The sequence below is a fragment of the Prosopis cineraria genome, unplaced genomic scaffold (genome assembly GCF_029017545.1).
Source record: "Prosopis cineraria cultivar Desert tree isolate PC_DT_omini unplaced genomic scaffold, ASM2901754v1 PC1, whole genome shotgun sequence".
Classification (NCBI taxonomy): Eukaryota; Viridiplantae; Streptophyta; class Magnoliopsida; order Fabales; family Fabaceae; genus Prosopis; species Prosopis cineraria.
Genome location: NW_026555332.1, coordinates 5650849 through 5675140, shown reverse-complemented (window position 1 = coordinate 5675140; position 24292 = coordinate 5650849). Strand labels below are relative to the sequence as shown.

General features: G+C 29.4%; 1 protein-coding gene across 3 annotated transcripts; it reads right to left on the bottom strand.

Annotated features, from left to right (window-relative positions):
* Window positions 1–13658: 13658 nt before the first annotated feature.
* LOC129309099 (30S ribosomal protein 3, chloroplastic-like) lies at window positions 13659–17309 on the bottom strand. Of its 3 annotated transcripts, none has more exons than XR_008592840.1 (4): window positions 16938–17309; window positions 16257–16546; window positions 14618–14677; window positions 13659–13975 (listed from the first exon to the last, which is right to left on the bottom strand). XR_008592840.1 is itself a non-coding variant. In XM_054950478.1 (3 exons), the coding sequence occupies exons 1-2, from the start codon at window positions 17187–17189 to the stop codon at window positions 16265–16267; spliced, it is 534 nt and encodes a 177-aa protein (XP_054806453.1). In that variant the 5' UTR covers window positions 17190–17308; the 3' UTR covers window positions 14396–14677; window positions 16257–16264. The 3 variants fall into 3 exon arrangements, 1 of the variants encoding a protein (XP_054806453.1); XR_008592842.1 differs by having other exon boundaries at window positions 13659–13936; XM_054950478.1 differs by lacking the exon at window positions 13659–13975 and having other exon boundaries at window positions 14396–14677; window positions 16938–17308.
* Between the last annotated feature and the right edge of the window lie 6983 nt (window positions 17310–24292).

Below are 24292 nucleotides of genomic sequence, written 5' to 3'. Positions count from 1 at the left end.
TTCTTTGCTTTTCTTCTTCTTTTTTTCCTTTCCTTTTCTCCGTTGTTGTTGTCAGTGTGTTTGCTGTTGGCATTGATTCAAGGTTGTGACAAATTTCAACCAGCCTATTTCTAAGCTCTATATCTATCATCAGGTTAGACCTACATTCTTTGCTTTATTTTCTAAATCATTTACTCTCTATTTATTGTTTCCGTTACAATCTACGGGAATGTTCATCTCATCATTTTAAATTTTGCTGTGCATTTTTGGTAATTATGCACCTTTATAATCTATAATGCCAGGAGCCCTCGCATTTGGATTATTTGTCAAAGGTAGCCTTTTTTGCTTCCCATTCAACTTCGTTATGTTACACAACTATTTGTCTTGAATTTTTAAAATTGTGCAAATAAATTGTAAAACTTGAGTATTAAAAGAAGACAAACGTTGGACGGGCTGAGGCAAAAGTTGGCGTGAACAAGCTAAAATTGCTTCCTGAGGATTTTAGTACCATCATTGATGATTGATGTTCTGTTCTCGGCTTCCTCTCTAATGGCCAAGTATAGTGATCCCCCATTAGAAGTTCACTACTGTTGTACATATTTTAAGCTCAAGATTTGAAGTCTATTTCGCCTATCTTGTCCATTTCATTTTCTTTCCTTACTATGCTGGAAAATCAAAATGGACTGTTAAGTAAGGCTGCATATGTGAAATAGATAAGCAGTATTGTTATTCATTTTTTTCATAAAAAAAATGGCTAGCTCAAGAGACAGCTTCTCTTGAAAAGGATACAGGATTCAAATTGAGAGTTTTGGCTCAAATCTATCCTGAAACACCAAGTATTATGTGGTCATCACAAAGTTTGCCATATAGAACTCAGTACAAATTAAAATTCACCACCCTCAAAATCTATAATTACTTGTAAGCTGTTTATACGTTGCCCAATTTTATTGTTTTATCTTTATATAGTTATAATCTATTTCATGATTTCTGGGAAATTATCCCTCTTTGATTTTATTGTTGTCAGAAAATATAATGATATTTTATAACCTGTATATTAAAAGCATGTTACTATTTCTTATGTCATTCCTATGTATAAGTAATCATTTCTTTAGTTCAGATTTCGTTAACGTATGATTGGAATAATTGAGCATCACAAAGGAGCTATAGGTGTGAGTTTATAGTTGTGCAGCAAGGTTTTTACTTAAAGCCATATTGCATTTTGATCTATCCCTCTTCAGCTTCCCATTAAATTAAACTTTAGGTTTATCTCTGTCTAATTAGTTAGTTTATATGCCGTTTATAGGAGAAATTTTCTGGACTAAAATTTTATGTTATTTGTTATCTAATATCATGTCCTGCTGTTTGGTTTTGTTTTTACAAATCGTCTTTTATCCAGGGTCATTATTTCCTAAATAGTTTACCTTCACGGCATCATTATTAGGAGTTGAGGCATATTATGCCTTGGTTGACAACTATGTCATATTTTCTTTTTGAAAGTTGACACATGTGAAATTTAATTCTTTTGATCTTGCCATTTTGTTGACCGATCCTTCATCAAATATATATGGATTGTTGAACATCTCTTGTATGTAGTACTTGCCAAGTTATTATATTTATGTCATGTCCCAAAATACTGAATGCGACCAGCATGAAATACAAGGTTAACCTTATTTTGTAAGCCTAATCAAAGCACATGTTTCTAATTATGTTTGGTAAAAATTATACAATTCAGCAATATAAATTCAAATAATATTATAATACTCATGACTTTTTGTAAATATTTTCAATAAATCTTTAAAATAAAATATTTAAAGAAATCAAACAACCACTTCAAACACAATGCAAGAATTACTTCCGTAATCAATAAATAATAAAAACAAAGAGGTGGATGCCTTGCCTTTTGTTTGAAACAACTATTAAATACTACAAGACGATAATTCAAATTTAATATAAATTAAACTTTACGATTATTCAACATGAGTACCTGCTTTATAATGCAGATGAAAGAGGTGATGGTTTCTGTTACTTGAAATACAAACAATTTCATAAGTGCATGATAAATCAACGCAATTCTAATCATAAATATTTAATGACACAGTTCTAACAATATAAAATGAGGAAAAAAATATGTTGTAATAGTAATCTTGGGATCAACTTATCCAAAATTCACAATAAGAATTCCTTTAAAAAAATATAAATTTACAGAAAAAAAATTTCTAAAACAAGTTCCTTAAAGGAATTCATATGGCATGAGATTTCTGTTATGGGCACACAACCCATATAAGTAAATCACCAATCTAGCATGGCTTGTAGACCACGTGACGCAGGTATAGATATATAGTCTATGAGGATAATAACAAATCTAGCGTAACTTAAAACCACGAATATCACGCGCACCTCAAAGGCTATGAATAACAGGCGCAACATGAAGGCCATGAATATCAGGCGCAACTCAAAGGCTACAAATAACAGGTGTGCTGTGTTTGGTTCCTCTCTCAAATATGTCAAAAATCAATTTTTTCAATATATGAAAAAATTTATTGTAAAAGAATCAAAACAATGTCCATAAATCATTTTTTTCAAACTTTCTTCTGTAGACTTTTTATATGCTTGTAGAAGAATTCTTTCAAAAATAAAAAAATATTTTTATCATTATAAAATACTTGCAAACATCTCAATTTGTCACTCTCAAAATGATATCACTGATTTATTTTATACATGTTATAAATCCAAAATTTTGAATCAAGAATTGTAACAAGTTTTAGTATGTAAGGGACACTTTTTAGAAAGTCTGACAAATCTCAAGGGCTTATATCTAAATTCTGGACATGCATACTAAAAGCTTATCTAATTTTGTCTCTTTTTTTCATAACCTTCCTTTCTCAAACATTTCATTGAACACTTAATATGCAGCCAAATACTAATATAAGAACACCCAAACTCAAACATAAAATTATCAACCAAAAAACAAAATTTCCTAACTCTATTTCCAACCTTCCCTATAGAGAATAATTCTCTACTATAATAATTCAGCCAATAACAATAATATATTCATCACCTTTATTAGCTATTATAAACTAAAACTTTCCTATCAAACACCTTATGTGCATTCAAAAATTTAAACATATAACAACCATCTTACTTTTTAAATCTCTTTCCCAACAACCACTACTAAAAAAATAGAATTTAGTGAGGAAGAAATTTCTCACTAAATGCCATTTTCCATAGTTAAATTATATTTTAGTGAGAAATTTTGTTCCTTGCTAAATTCATAGCTAAAAAAGAACTTGTTAAATTTAACGAGTAATCGTATTTTCCTTACTAATTGGTGAGGGATTCGGTCTGAATCCCTCATTAATACTATTTAAAATTCAATAACTTTAGCAATAGTCCCTCACTAAATATGTCTATATTTAAAAATAATGATGCCACATCACCCGCCATGTGTGCATTATCTTGTGACATGTTACCAACAACCTTGTGCCTTGTCAACCCCATGTCACCTACCATCTCGTGCCCCATCACCCACCACATGTGTGACAACTCATGATATGTTATTGTCCACCTTGTGTTATGTCACTTATTCTTTATCATGTCATATATTCATTATGTTTATATCAAAGTCAAAACTTGAACCCTTGACTGGATACCTTTCAAGTCTTATACTCTCCTTCTTTGTCAGTTGAACTGAAAGGACACCTGCAGTCATTATATTAGAAATTAAATACATATTATTTAACTATATAAATATACAAAATAATATATTATAAAAATACACACATATATACATATTAAATTTTATTTTCAATTATTAATATGTCAAAAATATTTATATTTTATTTAAATTATTCTTTATATTATATTTTTAATAAAATATTATTTTATTAATGAAAATCAATTTAAAATAAAGGAAACATTAAATAATTTCATTATGAATATTTTAGTTAATTTTTAAATTTAATTTTTATTTTGAAGTGAAAATAATTAAATATATAATTAAAAGTCATTGTCAAAAGTTAAATATTTTTTTTTTGCAATAATTAGTTAGGGACAGAATTTTTTGCTAAATTCCTCACTAATTATCTTATTTTAGAAAGGGATTGATAGTCTCTTACTATTTTCCTATTAATTTTCTTATTTTAAGGAGGGATTGATAATCCCTCACTATTTTCCTTACTAATTCTCTTACTTTAGATAGAGATTGACAGTCTCTCACTATTTTCCTTATTAATTTTAAATCAAGCTACGAAATCAAAATTTCTTACTAATTTCCTTGCTAATTTGATATTTTAGAGAGAAATGAACAATCCCTCGCCAAATTCCCTGACTAATTTGCATTTTTCTGAAATTTTCAATCATCAACACTTAAATTTAATGTATTTCCTAAATTCATTCTTTACCAAAATTAAATTTAAATCTAATAATAAATCTAAATCCCCCACACACCACAAAAAGCAGACTATAAATGAGGGACCAAAAATGATAAACACACACGAAGCTCTCATATCCACACAATACAGAGGCGATGCAACATGGAAGAAAGAAATCGCAAGCTAAGCAGCAATCTGTAACAGCAAATGGATGGCAACGAGAAGCGAGAAGAATCAAAGCAACCTTGCTCACACCAGGCTAACAGTAACGAAGAACTAAGGAAGGAAGAGGAAGACCGCTGCCGACGCCGGGTTGAACAGAGAAAGAAGATTATGGTAACTTCAACATTCACCATAACAGCAAAGGAAAAAATTCACTCCCTCCCACCTACCGATGACATGCAGAAGAAATATTGAAAGGGAAAGAGAAGCAGTGAAGATTCTCGAACTCTCTCCCCCTCTCTCTCCCCTTTGCTATTAACGATGATGAAAAGGAAATATGGAGAGGAAGAGTGTATTATTATAATAAATATTTGGTGGGATATTTTAGAAATTTCTTTTTTTCTTAAATATATATATATATATATATTTTTTCTCCCTCCTAATCATAGAGGGATCTGAATTGAAAAACTAAATTTCTTGTAACACAAACACACATATTTCCTAAGTTGCACCAACTTTTCTTTTAATGCTAAAATAAAAATAAATAAATAAATTATTTATCACATTTTTTAAAAATTTCTAGATTAGCTAGTCATTACAATTTATTTCTTGCAATTGAGAAATTTGATGTTGGTAACTTCATGCCTGTTTTTATTTATCTCTTCAATGATGCTGATGTCTTCATATTGTAGATGAAATGTTATCATTGATTGCTACTCTCTCTAGATGTGATGGTTGACACACAAAGATCAGGTCATGTTTAGAGTATGGTTTATCTGTTTCTATTTTCATGCTAAAGAGATATTTATTAGACGATAATGGACTGAAGTTGATAAGTCATTTTCTATCATAGGGTGGGATAATTGGCTCTATTACAGGAAATTGTCAGTTTTAAAATGTTTTAGGAATTATCTCCTACATATATTTCCTCATTTTTCTTTAATGACAATTAGCTGTTTCTTGGTAAATGCCATTATTTCCATCTCATTGATCTAATGTTGGTGAGGAAGTGAGACATTTGTTTGTGGCATAATCTTAATCTCTTCAGTATCAAAATTGCTTGTCTGTCATTAACTTATGGTCTTTGTTACAGCCACTTCAAGAGTGGACAATATCTTAAGTCTAAGTTCTCACTATTTTGCTGATTTTCATTTTATTTTTAATGAGAGAATCACTTGCAGTTGGATTCCAACTACGCTTAGTTGATAAAAAGAAACACCCTGGTAGAGGGAAATATCATTATAGTCTAAACCTTGAATAATTTTTCTTTGATACATCATATCATAATTGATTTCCAGTGATTAACCTGTTTTCAATCATTAATTGCTACTCATGCTAATCCTTCCAAGTTTATTCTTGAGGGATATGCTTCTATTAAATCATTAATTTCTTCGAGTATTGATGATTCTCACATTAAGTTGTCATTTTTTTATTGTATGTGGAATTCTTTTTTTTCTTTGCCTTTGAAGCCCTTTCCTTCTAAAATATACTGTATTCTTATATTGTGTTTATTTATAAGTCTATGTTTCAGTTTTGATGCACTATTTGCACTCATGGTTATGCTCATTTTGAGTTTACTTAACTATTACATGGTGAATATTTGATAAAGAGCCTTTCCCAAGAGAAGCTGATGTGCCTGTGAAATCAAGCATATCATCTATCAATTGATATGCCAAACCCTGTAAGATACAAGACTATATTAAAGCATGTCATTCAAAGCATATAGAAATATATGTTTGCCACTCAATCAGATGACACAGGATTAAGGACTAGACAACAAGAGATGGATGGTATTCAGAACCAGTGTGCTATCAAATATCAATACACAACTACATAAAGTTGACACCATGATTCCTTTTTCTTGGCCACTAAATTGTAACATCATAATCGAACAGTACTAGGAATATGCAAACCATATTTTTCCCATACTCAAAAGCCAACGTTGCAACCTCTGTTGTTTGTCCTGCAAGCAGCTGCAATTACCTTGCACCTATTTGAAATTAATGATGCAGTCTTGCAGTGTGGCTTTTCCATGTAATGTTCCATACGGCGTATGTCAACATTTGTTAAAGAAGAAAAAATGGCCTATATTTCTTCATAGATTTATTGCATTCTTTTTTTGCTTGAAAGATTCAATGCAATCTTAAGATTTATCTATCGTGTTCCCGTGAAGTTCATTTGAGTGATATTTATCTATTAACATAATCAATAAGAATTGATAAAGTAAATTTTAAGTATTGATACAAATCCAAATTTAAGGCTACCTTCAGTTTATAGAACTAGCTTCGGTGTACATAAAAGGTAGATGCACTACCAAAAAACATATGATTAACGATGGAATTTTCCATCACTAATCAATGAAGTGAAAAATTTTGTCACTAAATAGATTGGGGATGAAATATTTTTATTGGTACAAACACCATCATTAATTCATTAGTGATGGATTAGCTATAGAATACCAACAGAAAATTTTCATCACTAAATAAAAATAAGCTATTCTAACTTTGCGACTGAATACATTCCATCGCTAATCCATCACAAATTTTTCATCGGACTTATTCTATCACTAATTCCATTGCTAATTTTTAGGTGGAACAAAATATTTTTGCCACATCACCCAATGAATCAATGTCACCTCATCACCACCTCACTGTCATATCATTTGTCACTGCTATGTCAAATATTATTGCCTTTAATTGTGCCTTGGCCAAACTCAAACTCGCAACTTCATACTCTCTAGTGCATTTGCGTTCATCTTATTGCCAGTTGAATTGAAAAGAATCTTTAGTCTTATTTGATAAATTAAATATATAATACTTAACCATACACACATATATTAATAAATATATTATTTAAATTGTTATTAAATATAGTATTTAAATTTACTTATTTTTTAATATTATATTTATTTATTAATATGCAAAAATTAATTTATATAAAATAATTATTTCTATTAAATTTAATTTTAAAAAATTATTTTTGATAATAAATTTTATATTAAATTTTAAAATATTTTATTATGATTATATATTATATTATAATTTGTATCTATATAACATATAACATTTTAAATTTTTATTTTATTTTTATTTTTAAATAAGAATAATTAAGTATACAATTTAAATTATTATTAATAATATACAATTAATTTAAAATTATTTGTAGGATAGTAATAAATTATATATAAATATATATATTATAAATAATAAAATTAAATTAAAAATAATTTCTAATGAAATTAATGACGGAATTATGACAGAAAGCTTTATGATAGAATTTCTTATCACAAATTCCGTTGCTAAATTGAAATAAGATATCTTAAAAATTAACAGAATCTGTCGATAAATTATTTTTGATGGATTAGTGATGGAATAATGACATAATTTTAGTGACAAAACATTCCGTCACTAATTTAGCAATAGATTAGCAACAAAAATGATAGTGACAGAAATTTATTCCAATGCTAATTTGCTGTTTTTTTGTAGTGACGTGTGCACGGTAGAAACATGACATAGAAGCATACCTACATTGTTGATTAGAAGAAGTAGTCATTTGCTTGGTCTCCCCTGCACATACACAATCCTTGGGAAGATTAAAATTTTTTTAACCAAATAGTTGCACAATAATATGCATTATCAATGGAGTTAGGTGACTTGGGAGATTAAAGATTTATACTATCTAAATGCATTATCAATGGAATATTATTTTTAAGTTTGATTGCTGACTTGGTATGTGAAACTAACTAGGCCTTTTGTTTTAATGGTTTCGTAGTAGAAGCAGAAATATCAAGTGTTTTGGCGAATGACTAAAACTGTCGATGATTATCTTTCGTCTTTAAATGTGCTTTTAAACAAACCAAAGAAATTTATATTGTATATGTTTAGTGTAGTATTATTATTGATTTATACTATCTGTATGCGTTTCAATATATAAATTCATTTTTTGGATAAAGATGCATTTTTGCCCCTAAAGTATTTGTCAAGGAACATAACACCTTAACGTTTTTGTTGAAGCAATTTTGCCCTTAAAGTTATTAAAGGAGCATCTTTATCCTTTCCATCAAAATTTCTAACAATCAACGTTTGAGGTCAATGTTGAAAATTTGACGAAAAAAGAAAAAATGCTCTGTTTTAATAATTTTAAGGGCAAAATTGCTCCAACAAAAATATTAAGATGTTGGGTGTTTCTCAGAAAATATTATAAGTGTAAAAATGCACCTTAACCCTTCATTTTTCTAATTTGATAAAGGCAATCAAATCTTTCATACTCCACTTATATCTATCGCAAAGAATTATTGTTTGAGTTTTTGATACACATCCTTCATAGGTTATCCTTTAGAGTTTATTCTTACTTTCACTATGTTCGTGGCTAAACAATAAATACTAGGCGTGTCAGAGACGCTGAGTCTCAATAGATAATAAAAAAGATCCCGAGCTCCTTACCACAGTTCACTCGGATGTAAAAAGATACAAGGATTTAGTAGAACAAATGTATGATTTTTATTGAAGTATAAAAAAGATTATAAACTAAAAACTGAAAACTGATAAGAGCTAACAAATGTAAAATTTGCAAGTCTTTAATGGAGTGTTGACTTGTTTCTTCTGTATTTCCTCCTTTTATTTATAGTGTCAGAATAGTGGAAGCCTTTTGCTTGAAACTTAGCATGTTCTGCCGAAGAATTAGGAATCTCGTGAAACTTATGGCACGATCTCTCCATTTTGATAACCAGCCCGTTTTATCGAACTACTTGGGCATAGATTTCGGTATTACTTAAGATCGTGTCTTCATGCCAATGGTCTAATATTTGCCGCTGACCAAATTTCGGCATGTTTACTTTTTGTGGCCTTTATTGAGCTTCAGGGCCGGCCTCTTTCATTTATATTGGGCCTGACACTTCAATTACTCAGCCCAACTAATCTTGTAACTTATTTGAATGAAGTTTCATATTTAGCTCAAACACACTACTATCAATCATTGTGGTTTGATAACAAACTTGATTATGCTTAATTATAGAGATTCTTCCATGACCTATTTTTTAGAGAAGGTGAACTCATATTTAAGCTTTGTAGTTTGTTTGTTAAAAGTTCTTCCAAGACTAGGACATAACATAAAAAATGTTGTAATTACAAGTTATGAGTTTGATTATACATTTGATTGGATTATATTAAAATATCTACAAATTGAATTAAGGTCCAAATCACGTATTAGTGCTTTAGTAGTCTCTATCTTCCTCTACTAAAAGGCAAGAAATATAGTAAAAGATACTTGTTAAGTACTCTTTCAGAATCTCAATATAAGTTATAATTAATTAATTCACGATTTACGAATAATGTTAGTTAAAATTTTAAATTCTTAAAAATGTTCACATTTTTTATTTATACTTTCATTAAGTATCCTGTATAGGTCTTGATAATATTAATAAAAATTTCAATGTATGATTTTTTTCAAAAAGAGTAATAAATAAATTAGGAGTAAAGTTAAAAAAATAAATATAAAAGTTATCTGATGCATCAAATAAGCTTTTTAGAAAATGTCTTATATTGTTTCTAGAAGAGGGAATAAAGTTTTTGCTTTATTTTCAGCAACCAAATGGAAAACAAGTTATAAAAGTACAAGAAATCAAACCAGCTACATAGTTATTGTTCTAATGGTAATGAAGATAATTAAAATTTTGATTTTTCCACAATTACAATAAGATGTAGTCATGATAATAACTATAGTTCTCATAATATTATAATAACATAATTTGAACAAACCCATTATATTAAGTGTGATCACAGGGGAAAGGTTTTAAAAAATATATATATTCTTTCGACCATTACATTATACATATGTAAGTGGAGGTTGACAACACTTTTAAATTTACATCTTCATTTGAGTCTTAATAACTATTCTATATAAGTATAATGCAGATATTTGGAAAGTTATTTTAGTACAGCTACCCATGTGCATGATATTGGAATTTTATTTTGTTTTCATGATATTATTTTTTATTCATAAAAAGGCAAAATTCTTGTATTTAATTAATTTTAAAAGTTGTTATTTTTTTTAGGTCAATTATATGATGCACAGGAAATACACTAGTTTTTCTGTAATATCCTAACATATAAATGTGCAGAATTTATAACTTTCAGAAAGACCTCAAATACGAAAACATTAGAATCCCAAAATCAATTCAAATATTCAATAGACTCTTATAATGTCATAGACTCGTTAACTAAAAGAAGTAGTTAATTTTAATTATTATTTAAAATTTATTATAAAATAGATGAAATATAAAATAATCTATAATTAACTATTTTCAATACTGTATTATGATAAAAAGAAGCTAAAAATATAAAAACTAGTATCAAATAAACTATGGTTGATATTAAACCTATATGATAAAATAGAAGAAGCAGCACCTTGAAATTTGACATTTTAAAATATAAACAAATGGCATTTTAACTATTTTTTCCACTCTGTTTCAATTGAGTAAAGGCATTTTGACCTACAGAATTTTTGACACGAGTATTCGGTCCATCTCATAAACGTGTTTGATAGCTGGTACCCTAATTAATTTTGGCATAAATTTAATAATGTTTACTTCTTCTATTTAAAAATATAAGACATTTTTTGAGGAGTTAAATGTTTAAAACTATAAGACATTTTTAATTTTTCGAGGTGTAATCATTGCCTTTCTTTCAAAAGTGCCCCTATTAATAATGACTTCATATTTATTATAATGTGTTTAATAGGGATAAATATAAAAAGATAGAGTTAGTTTGAAAGTAAGTAACTACTTTATTGAAGTGAGGTTAAAAATGCCTTACATTTTTTAACGAAGAGAGTATAAAATAAAATATTTCTGAACAGGGGAATGCTTCAACATTCAAAACACTCCCTTGTTCAGTATTATAAAAAAATTTTTAGAGCATCATGTTAAAAAATATAAGATATTTTAGATTTTTTAAAAATGTGATTAATTAATTTTTTAAAATATCCTTAATGAGGGGTGTAATTAATAATTTTTGTAATTGAGATTCCATATTAAATAAAGGCAAATATAAAAATATATATATTAATGAAAGTTGGGTCTAGCAAAAAAGCTAATCCCTTATAATATGGCAAACAGAAATTCAATTTTTTCCTTGAAAAAGTGTTCTCGTTTAATATTCAACCGTTCCTTAAATAATAGAATTGCTTTCAATAGGAAGATTGCTATAACCAAAAAACAAAATATTCTAGCCACTATTAATTTTTCTTTAGATACACAAATATCCCCTCATTTAATATTTTTAGTAAATTTAGATAAAATTTAAATTTTTTCACTTAAAGAAAAAATAACAACTTGATCGATAATTTGTGTAAGTTTTTTAACAAATATATGTTTAATGAAATATATTTAAAAATTTTAAGTTACAAAATTGACAAATTAATTTCATATGACCAAAATTATAACATTTTCAATCTTAAAAAATAATTGAAAATATATTTGCTTGAAAGATGTTTTTATCTAACACACACACATAAATGATTAATTGTCCTAGCGATAACGTCACCTCTTCCTCTTAGAAGAAGTCCTAGGTTAGGGATAATTTTTTTTTTAAGCTAACACAAGCACAAACAATTGAAAATTTAATATTTAAAATTATTAAAACAATAAAAATTTAGAATTATAAAACTAATAAAATTTGATAAATTAATCAATTTAATAATATAAAAATTTGAAGATATATATTAAAATTATTTTGACAAAGATAAGTGTTTAAATGATTGTTAAGTAATATTTATGTTAAGGAGGAGCATTTTGATCAAAATAAAATATTAACAATTTAATGGTCAATTAACAGTTAAATATATCAAAGAAGCATATTAAAATTAGAAAGGAAATTTGTGTAACATATATTTTAATTTCAAGGAAGCTTCATGGAGGTTTTCAAAATAAAATGAACTTTGCAATTTAGATTAAATAGAGGGAGGTCAACGTATTTTATTTTAATAATAAATTCTTTTCTTTCATTTGTAATTCTAATTTTTTTCAAATAATTTTTATAAATTTTTAAATATATATAAAATAAAAACGTCTATGCTTAACCTTATATATTAAGGTACTTATTTCTAATTAAACCAACATGTGAATCTTGTATATTCTCTTTGTTCAAAAATATAAAGTATTTTTTAAAAAGTTGGATGTTTAAAAATATAAGACATTTTTAATCTTTTAAGATATAATTATTGTCTTTTTTTTAAAGTACCCCTATTGATGAATGACTTTATATTTATTATAGGGTATTTAATAAGAATAAATATGAAAATATAGGATTAGTTTAAAAGTAGGTAATTACTTTATTGAAAAGTGAAATTCAATTAAAAACGTCTTACATTTTTAAACAAAAGGAGTAGATTATTTATTTCATAATAAACTCTTGTAATTAATATTATTAATATATTAAAATTTACTTATTTTAATTTGAATGGATAAAAATATATTAAGTATATAAAAATAAATATCTAAATCTTGCCACACCACATATTCTTAGTTTTAATTATTCTAACAGACACATACCCCAACCATGTATTTTCGCTTTGTTGTTAGTTGTTACATTTAAAATCGAACCCAAAAATAACATGTGGTCAATCAAAAAGAACGTGATAAAGTAATAACAAAATGCTTTCAAACATCAAACAAAACGAGTAGAATAACAAGATGGAATCATCTAGAATTCCATTTAACGACCAGTTGACCTCTTCATACCAAAGTCACTATCAAGAAAATATTAAGTGTTTTATAATTGACATTTCAAGAGAAATTTTGAGCCTGGAATCAACATGGATAAAAAGGAGGAGGGGAAAAATAAAAAAAGATAGCAAGGAAGAGGAGGAATGAACCAATAAAGATCAAAATTTAATCCTATTTTTATATATATAAAAAAAAGTAATCCTATTTAATGCCAACAACACTTCAACTCCATTTAGGCGTTCCTAGTTGAAGAAGTCTGTTATCATAACGTCTTCAATATAAGACAATCTTAATCAAATTCACACTAGTTAACAAATGATAGTTATATTTTTAAAATTGTTAAAACAAAAATGGGACTTTTTAATTGTGTCCTTCTTTGCAATTAATAATCATAATAAATTATTATCTAAAAATTCAAACCATAATAAATAAATAAGGGTAAAATTTTAAAAATAATTACTCTAATTTTACTTTACATTAAACACTAAACAAAAAATTTAAAATTTGCCTCATCTTAAAGACGGGGTAGAGGATGTGTTCGTCATGACAGACAATTACTCCAACTTTCTGAGAGGAAGAGCTAAACTTCTTGAAAATGACCTATCTTAGCTAGCTCTCAGGTCTTTTTCTATCTATATCGAACAATTTCCCATCAATCTATATTCCAAATGACCGGTCCAGATGAAAGCGCTGAAGGATATTGCTGCAGAAATTGGAGTCACTTTGCAATTGCAGCAACACTCTAAATTGGCAAGAGCAGGAAAGCATCAAGTCTAGGAAAGCCAACTATCTTATGCATACAGAGAACACCAAACAGTTTCCAGCATGAACATTAATCAGATAACGAGATTTAGCAGAGTATAAACAGTGGTTTAAATATTGAAGAATTGGGAAAATCACATTACAATTACACTATCTGAACTAAAATAAATTACAAGATTAGTACATGCCACAGTGAACTTTAAACTAAAATGCAAACATTAAATTTCATTAAAATTAGGAGGGAAGGCAGCTCTTCCAATTAATTTCATTTTAGTTCAATATTCAAATAGGTGATTTGTTATATTTTGAAGTCTGTGTAACAGTTTTGTAATTAGACACATTAGTTCAATGATGTATAACAGTTGATTTTCCCTTGGAAATGTGGAAGAGAGAAATCAGATAATAATTTTCAGCTCTGCTGAACCTCATTTAAAGTCAACCAAATAATCAGAGAATAGAGTTAGTTTCCAGAAAATACATGGTAGATCATACAGTGAGGAAGGACAATATGAGTGATGAGTTGAACACTACAGGAAGGTTTTAAATGAATAAGCAAGAAAACACAACAGTCTGATGAAGCTGCAGAGAATCAACACTTCAGTGCCGAATTCATCTTCCTTACCAATGTGACAATCTCCAAGATATAATCTACAGAAGCCTTAATCTGACTGCATTATGTACCCTGTAAAAGTCATGAGAAGAACACATGATAAGTGTATATGAACTAGAAGACAATGTCAGGAAGTATCAACCAAGCACAAAGACGAGGAAAAAAAAAAATGGTGTAGATTATTCAGATTATATGATTTTCTTTTCCTTCTATTGGTCTCATTAACTTCACTACATTTTTCGTCAGTGCAGTCAGCTATTCTCTCTCTAGTTGTCTCAATGCCATATTTTATATTGGCCTCGTGCATTAAAAATCTAAGCATGAGAAGAATCTAATCCAAGTTATCAACTTGAAACAGTTAACCGTTATGGTTGATCAACTTACAGCGTGGGATTTATAAATAGTGCTCAACACCAAAGGAACACTGAAAACCGACCGAGCTGGTCTTAAGTCATAGTTGATAAGTTGTTGCATTAGAGTTTGTGGCAATGCTCAAAAGTCAAAACTCAAAACCATGATGTATTATGCATAATGATAAAATTTTGATGCATTTCCCCTTAGAATGTCAATGTATAAAGTAACATAATTGGAGGAAGAAATCTAAGACCAGTCCAGGATTCTAATGGCAAACCTATTATCACATATCGTTTTACTACAAGAAGAATGCCAGTGAAACAAATTATCTTCTCTTAAAAACTCCAAGCTTTGCTCACTTTATGATTGTCACGCTGCTACACTATAACCTTTCCCTGGCTAGGAAACCAGAAATGTGGTATGAAGATCCAAAAGTTACTATAGGTAAACGAGAATTGTCTGAGAAACAACTCACTACTCCTTTGTTTGAACTCTGAGAAGGTAATCCATAGTAGTAAGTAATCAGTAGGTTTTAAGTCTATCCGTTACCAAATAACAGTAAGACCAAGCAAAATGGTGAATCGAATGAATCACCATTTTAATTCAGCCTAAAAATCTCTCTATCCCTCAGAAAACTTTACAAATAGGTCATTCATCAAATTAATCCAAACGTTCTTTTTTGTCTTACTAATTACCTATTGTTCTAGAAGATGTTTTTTCCCCCTGTAGATGCTACACATTATTTGAAATAGATACACAAACAAAAAGCCGCATAAGTGCATTAATGGTCCTCAATTTGTGATCTCAATATTTAGATAAGATTAGTCAGTCCCAAAGGGAAATAGTGATATTTATATGTTCCAGTTATTCTGTGAACAATGTAAATACCAAGACTGAATGTGGTCAACACACTCGATTAAAGTCAGTCAAATCTCAGATTAATCCTTTGGAGGTTAAGCGACTATGAGACTACCCTAAAGCACTGACAAGCCTACCCTAACAAAGCAACAAACCATCCTACAGTAACAATCTATAAAACACAGTACTGGTTCTTCTAAAAGAATTGAGATCACTACAGTAATGCAATGCAACAACGATATTACAGTTCAAAGTCTTAAGATTGGTTTTAAAAAAAAAATAAAAGAAAAGAAAAAGAAGAAGGTTCACACGCATGATATATCTTTATTGAAGAACCTAGTAGTATATACCCCTAACAAATTTTAAGTTTTCATTTTCTTTTTTATTTTCCAGATATCAATAAGGGACATAATTTTAAAATGCATTTGAAATATCATACATTTAAGATTACACCAAGTTTCCACCACTCTGCTGCCACAAGTTGATGATATCGGTAGCTTGGTTGAGAAGAATAATCATTTGCTTTTGAGATATCCAGGGCTTGCTCTCCAGCAGCTCCTTGAGCTCTTCCCAAGCATCTTTCCTCGGCCAAAAGTAGTAAGGGCTTAGAGGAATGCTACCATGCCCCGGAATCATTTGATCCAGTGCAATGCCAATGTTTTTCTCCATCCAAATGAATTTTAACACAAGCCTTGGCCTGTCAGTTGGCTTCACCACCACTCCAAGTTTCTAAAACATCATCAACAGATAGAATGAATATGAGACTCGACACTGTAGCATGATAAAATATACTGTTTTTAATTAAAATTTGAAGCATGGTGGCTCTGGTTTCGAAATTTTCCGGCTCTTCCATTTTGTTTAGTTATGATGAAATTGTGATAAAGGAAAGGATTTCGATCTTGAAAAAGTATTGCATTTTGGTGCAATTTCTCAAGCTCTTTCACATTTGAGCCAAAAAGAAATTGCTTTTACACAAGTACATAGATCGCTATTATTTGAAATGGCAGGCTTAAATTAATGATCCATTCATTTATTCTATAGAAAAAAGATAATAACACCACAGATATAATTCGAAATTCCCCAAAATAAAAGAAAAATCCTTGGAACTTCACAAACATACCTGAGTCTGTGGAGTTACTGCAGGGATATTATCCAACTCCGTATCCTCATCAAGAGATTCTTCAGCTGTAGCTGCGGCGGCAGAGAGCCTAAATTTTTGGGGCGACGCATTAAGAAATAGATTTGAAGCGAATTGCTTGGGCTTTGTGAAAACGCAAGGTTTTATGCATGTAACCGAGGCGTTCGAAGATGAAAATGCAAGAGGCCTGAGGGAAGAAGCATGAAGGTTCGGTTGGACCGCCATGGATAACATCTTCTACCTAAGATAAAGAGATATATGAGAGAGAAAGGAAGAAAGAAGGGTCGATCTTAACAATTTCCGCAGTGTCGTGGAACCGTGCGAGGCGAACTGGAGAAGAAGATAAGGTCAGAATTACATTTGCCCAAGTAGACAACATAATAGTTATGGTTAGATTTCTAATTTTATTATATTTTTATTTGACTAATCTAAGTTAAATATATTTAATTATTTTAATAAAGATATTCTTAAATCTTAATTCAAATAAAAAGATATATTTTTTATTTTATTAATTTTGATTATCATTTTCTTAAAAAGACTTCTCAGGGACACAACTCGACTTATTGTTTTCTATTTGTTAATCAGTTATCTAATAAAAGCATAATGTTTAATTCTTGTTTTGAAAGGTTTCTTTTATATTTTTGAGAGATTTAATATTGCAATGTTAACTTGTAAATATTACGTATATGCATGAGGCTACTAATAAAGATAAACTAGGATATAGTCATAGAGATGATCATCAGAATTTTAATCTTCTTTGTAAAAATTATTTATTAAATTTTAATTAAGAATTCCATTAAATAATAGTGAGTGATTCAATTAGCATGTTAAGCTCTCAAGTTTTAAAAGTTCATTCTATACCTATAATAAATGAAAATAAAAATATCAAAAAAGAGAAAATAATTTTATAAATAAAAAACAAATGAAAGACTTTTATTGTTAAATAATAAAATAAAGGTACCTGTCAACTTTAAAAGTATCACCTAAAGAGTGTTAGGTATTCTAAAGTAATAAAAAAAGGCAATGTCACTCTCAAGTATTTAAAACAGTATAAGATAGACCTTTTTTAACTAATGAGTATAATTGACCTTAAATACAAAGTTTTAACCCAAACTTGTATAGCTAGCATGCCACCTGTGATGGAGGTGGCACAAGTTGGGTGATTGATGTGGCACTAATATGGAATAGATGCCACGTATATGAATCAATAAAATAGAACCCTAATGCTTCCTAAACTAAGAGAGTCACGATGACTTAGAAGTAAGGACCATAAAAGCTTGAAGAAGTTGATGGCAAGGTCGTCTTCATCAAGTGCGACAGCAAGCAACCAAAGGACTTCATCCATTAGAAGGAGGGCAACCATGTTGAGATTGGGTACTAAGGTAAGCTATAAAGGATCAAGAGGTATTGCCATTGTAGAGAGTTGGCCCCTAGATAGACTTCTTTGGGTGAGAATTGTTGAACTCTAGTTTTGATAATAATAAATTAGAGAGGATTTTGTTTCACACACACACATAATTGTTTAAAGGAAGGATATTTGAGGTATAAACATGTTGATTTGATATGATTTAATATTTGATTTTTGAATTTCCTAAGTATTATTATTGGTATTGTAATGAGACTACTGGTACTAATATGAATGCCTTCTAATTTAAAACCTTTGATTCTTTATTGTCATTATTGGTAGTGTTCTTAACAATACCCATATTCTCTTGAAGGCTTGTTTAATTTGTATCATATTACTTTGGGTAGTAAATACTGATATTAAGGTTAATTGTGATCATCCATCACTTAAGGTATCAGACCCTTTCTACCAGTATTCTTCTTAGAGTCAATTGTTCTTAAATTGCTTGGCACTACTGTATTAGTGTGTCTCTACAAGTACTATTACTACTTTTAGTATCTAGACACTTCCCCTAGTGTTTCTTATTCCATTCTTCTGGACTACTACCCACATTATATCATATACAACATTCTCAAATTCAAAATTTGGAATTTAAGGACATAGTAAGGGTAGACTAGCAAAATAACAAAATAAATTAAAGTTTATTGAGTTTTCGGATCACTAGTGTATTGTTGGAACCCAGGATGGCATTATAAGAAGGCTAGAATAGGTATCAAGCCAATTGAGCCTTAAAGAGAGGCCTAAATTCTCATTCAATCCATTGTGCCATCCACTATAGAAAATGCATTTTATATTGTTGAACCCTAATTTTAATTATTACAAAATAGAGAAGTTTTTTGTTTTGTAGGTAAATGTGTTTATTGGAAAATTAAGGAAGTTGAGTCTATGTGCTTAATATTTGACAACTTCCCGTTATTCTAAGGTCCTTTCATTTGTTCTAAATAATCCTTCTTTAAGACAAGTATTTGAGTCATCTCAATTTCCTTTGAATGGTTTCAGCATGTAGTTTAACTTGGTATCAAAATCATATGCTTCATTATAGTGGTATCTCACTTTTGTGCCAAAATATTTGTGACATACTGGTAACTATATTTCATACTAGCACCTTGGTTTCACACTTGTATGTCCTCTTTATTACCCTATGACCTTGTTTGTTCAATTCATAATGGTATCTCTTCTTTATACTTGTATATATTCTCCATGCCCATATATTTTCTACATATCCATATGATGTTCTTCAATATGCGTTCATAGTCATACCAATATCTCACTTTTATACCTATATATCTTTAAAGATTTTAGCTTTGTTGTACAATTCCTTTTATAGAGCATCTCAAAGCTATCTTATGTCTTAATCTATCTAGCAGCTAAGTGTTGTGTTCACTCTTTTACCTATCTATAATCCTTTTAAACACAACTATGAGTTAGATCAAACACTTATCCAATCTTTTGATTGATCTTTATACCCATATGTTTTCACTCTACTATCAGCCTCTTTTACCTTTTGTCAAAGCTTTTAATACATATACCTATTACTTTCCTTAAGTTGCCGATAACATGCAATATGCCAAAAAGCATTGTTTTATTAGCTTAATCTCCAGAAAACTTAGAAGGAAAGAGAATGGAGTCTTTAAAGGCCACATTAAAGAGTTTAATAGATATTTACCAAGCATCAATTATAAATATGACTCATGTATGAAGCAGGCACAGAGAAATTATTGCCTAACCATACATGTTCAATCTTTACCAACTTTGCTGTGATATTCATTGTTTATGAGCTTTAATGATTATAAATTTACTCTTTGAGAGGGTTTTTAATAGTAGTAATTTATTATTAAACTTACTCTATTTATCCCTATTTTATTCACTTGAAATAGAGGAACTTAAGCTTGAGAAATTTAAAAAGAATTTGAGATTTCCTTTATAAGGGAGAGAGTTACAAACTCAAGGAGGAGTTTAAATTGTAGCAAGAGTGAATTACTTTACATCTACGCCCCATTTTGAGTAGGTCTTAGCTTCACTTACTTTAATATGCTAATTTTCTCTCGTCAGTAGCATTTGAACCATACCCACACCTTGCTATTTGTTGTTCATACGCAACCTTAGCATAAGTAATCCATAATATACTCAAAATGGAGTCCAAATAAGGAAATGCACCTTTAATTGGATAGAGGAAGAGACCAAAGGGCAAGCAATGATAGATCGCTCATGTATCAACATCTAATAGGTCATTTCACTCGCTTTCAAGAGAAGAAAGAAATAAGTTCAAGTCCTCACATTCGAATTTTGTTAATGTAATTCAATCGTCACTTGAGTATAAAACAATAAAGAAGGCGGCCAACGTGACTAGGGTTGATCTCAAAATTCAATACAAAAGATTTAGATTTTCCTTATAGGAATGGAAAGTTGCAGCTTAATCTTAATAGAGATACGCGTTAGATGTGCAAAATTTTGGTTACATGAAACGTGTTGGAGAGTCTAAAATAGAGAGGGAAAAGAAGAGGAACATGAGAGGTGATAAAGAGGAGATATTTGGCTTCATCATTTGACCTAGTTGGAGGCATTCTAAGCTAGAGAAATACTTGGATAAGCTTCTTAACCCTCCTCCCTCTTCTCATTTCAAATTGGCAATAGGTTTGGGTGTGGTTAGATGAATATTTCATCCCTCCTTGGGTTTAAACTAAACCCATTGAGTTCTTGGTGACTATAAGGAGTTAATTCAAGTTTTTATACTTATGTTTAGTTATTTTATTATGATTGGGAGTTTTAGACTAAGGTTTGGATGAACCTTGAGCTTAAAATGAAAATTCGGGAATAATGTACACTATAATTTAATGTTGTTTAACTTTATAGAAAATAAATGAAGCTAATAGAAGATTGTTAGAGCCTTGATTGAGCTAACTGTAAAAATTAGATAATATAGGTAACTTTTGTTACCCTAAAAAGTATGTAAAATATAGTTGTAAATTAATGATTAGTATTTAATCATGCAAATTAATTGTTATTCAAATGTTTGAACTAGTGGAAGCTAGAGGAGTAATTATTTTGCCACAAGTGACCTTTTTTGTCACAAGAATTGAAATAAACAGATAATCTAATCCTTTTACTTGCTTAATAGGATAGTTGAGTTTTGTGAAATGATTGTATTGTTTTAATATGTAATTTAAAACAATAAAAGTATGTTTGTGATTCTAGAAACCTATGAGAAGTGAGAATGATTTGAAAATATGTTTACATACACACACATGTTATTGTAAAAATGGTTTTTATACTTGAATAATGCTAGTATAGGGTGTTAAGCAAGATATTGTATAATATGATTATTTATGTTTAGGATCTATGCATGACTTGTTATGATAAATGTGTTGCATGATGATATTATGAAAGAGTGGGAGTTCACCCTAAGGGAGTATGATTATAAATCCATATGGCACTTACTGGCATTTTAGGTGGCCCCCATGCTTAGTCTTTCTTGTTTGGAAGTGTTAGTACTATTATTGAGGTAAATTGGGCATAAGATATCGTGAGTATTCATAAAGGGTGAATATGTGATCTGAGAATAGGTAAAGGTGCCGTTGGCTAAATTGCCTCCCATAATTGGTGAGTTTAGGCTAGTCTAGTTACACAAAATTAGTCCTATTGAATTATTAACCCATAGATTTAGTCGGAGCTAAAACAAAGGTTATAAGGCAAGTGTGGCTAATCATGTATTATCTAGATGAGAACATGTCTGGTTGTGCGTTTACTAATTATATATTTATATTGCTCACTTTACATGCTCATTTACTTTTCTAACTTAGTTATTAAGACATTATTCTCACTCTTATGGTTATTGTTTTACAGGTGAAGGCTCCTTTAAGGGCAACAAGGATAGCAATGCTAGCAAGGAGTAGGAGAGTTTCTTGTTATAATACACAATTTTATTTAATGTGTAGTTATATATATATATATATATATATATATGACATTGCCAACTTAGAACAATCATTCTTTTGGATTGCACTTCATGACTTTATCTATGTTCTTTTGTGTACTTTGGCCTAAAAGATGTTTAAGTAATGAATGTATTGGGAGAGGCTGAAATACTAATGCAAGCATATTATTACTAATTTGTATATTTTTGCTATTGGCCATTGTGATGATATTGGGAATTTTGTCATTGTGCTCCAATTTGAGTGTTAAGTAAGGGGTTTGGTGGCCAATTTGTGATTTGAATGTTTTGTTTAAGTATGTGACTATTGCATTAGGTGTATTTTAACCCGTATGAGTTGGTTTAAGTACTTCTTGAGCTATTAGCACTTGAGTTGAGAGTTTAGACATCCTTGAGATTATTTAAAAAGTAAAAGTGATTTTTTTTGTATTCGAGTATCCAATTTTTAAATACGATCACAGAAGTTTGGTGAGAAATTGAATACTTAAATTCACGTAATAACTCTTCTACATCTATTTTCATAAATGTTCCTATAGTTGGAGTCAATTAATAATTCGTTAGACACATTTAATTAGCCACTAGATTCTTCATTTTCTTTCCTTATGAGTTTCTCCAGAAATGAGGCAATGGCAAAGTGCTTTTTAGTGGAGTTGCATTCTCATGACAAGTAAGAAAAGTATTGGCTATATGCATTTATTGCTCTAACAAAAGGTAAGTAAGTTAATACTTATACAGCCAAATGCTATATGGGTATAAAGGATAAGGATAGATTTGAAATATGAAGGTGCTAAGTAAAAATGAAAACACAACACTTGAAATATGAAGGTGCTAAGTAACAAGCGAAATTCAAAACTCACAAGTTGTGGAACATTAAACAGAGAATGTTTCTTCATGTTTGTACTTGTATAAACATTCATTGTACTGGTATAAGCAAAAATATTTTAAGAAGAAGTGCAAGTTATAGTATATGTATAAAAGAATTATATTGAAATAGACAGTGATTATAAGTACATTATATAGGAATAGAAGGAACCTGTACCCCGATAAGTATGTTTGTACCCATATAAGATGGCTATGCCTGAATAAATTGGTCATACTAGAATAGTAGTCTAAAGTAAAGCTTAAGGAAACAATAGGTCACTATATCAATAAAAGAGAAGTTTCAAGGAAATAAGGCCACTGTACTGGTATAATAAATACCTATACCAATATAAGGAGTGAAGGAATGAAGAATGTACTTATACTAATGGAAAGGTTTATGTGGAAATAAGAGATCACGATATCAATATAAACACAATTATTCCAATATAAGGGAATAACACAAACAAAGAAGTTACAGTGCTTAAAGATGATGAAAGAGAGATTATATTCAACTGAAATGCTTCTCAAATAACTTCAAGATAAGGAACGAATTAGACTCAAGAAAGATTTTGAAAGAAATCAAATACTTAATTAAAAAAAATATCATATAATCAAGACTTAGAGATTGAGGAGATTCGTAATTATTTCTTTATAAGCAACATAGTTTGGGTATAAGGATAAAGAAAAATTAGAGAAATAGAGTTTAAAGCATATGAGTCCAATTACCCTTAATTGCCATTAAACATCATTAAATTTTTATTATAAAATACAATATTCTCTATAAGGACAAACAAAAATTAGAGAAATAGAGTTTAAAGCATATGAGTCCAATTACTCTTAATTGCCATTAAACATCATTAAATGTTATTATAAAACACAATATTCTCTATTTTGTGATTATCAAAATTAGGATTCAACACTGAAAAAAAAATACAACTTAGGGTTTTAGAAGTCAAAGATTCAAATCCTTACTACTCAATCGCGACAGAATATTCCTCAATCACATGCATCGCACTTCTCTTGCTTTCCTCTAACCTCCTGGCAAACTTAGTTGCAGACTTGCGGTGGTCCTTAGCCTTCGCCTCTCTTCGAATTTTGTAAGTTTACAAATAATGTAGGGTTAGGGTTCTATTTTTATGT

Excerpts from the sequence above, each read along its gene's own strand:
- LOC129309099 (XM_054950478.1), bottom strand. The coding sequence starts at position 17,189 with ATGTTATCCATGGCGGTCCAACCGAACCTTCATGCTTCTTCCCTCAGG. Across the intron at positions 16,547-16,937 it reads CAGTAACTCCACAGACTCAG|AAACTTGGAGTGGTGGTGAA; the intron begins GTATGTTTGTGA and ends ATGATGTTTTAG.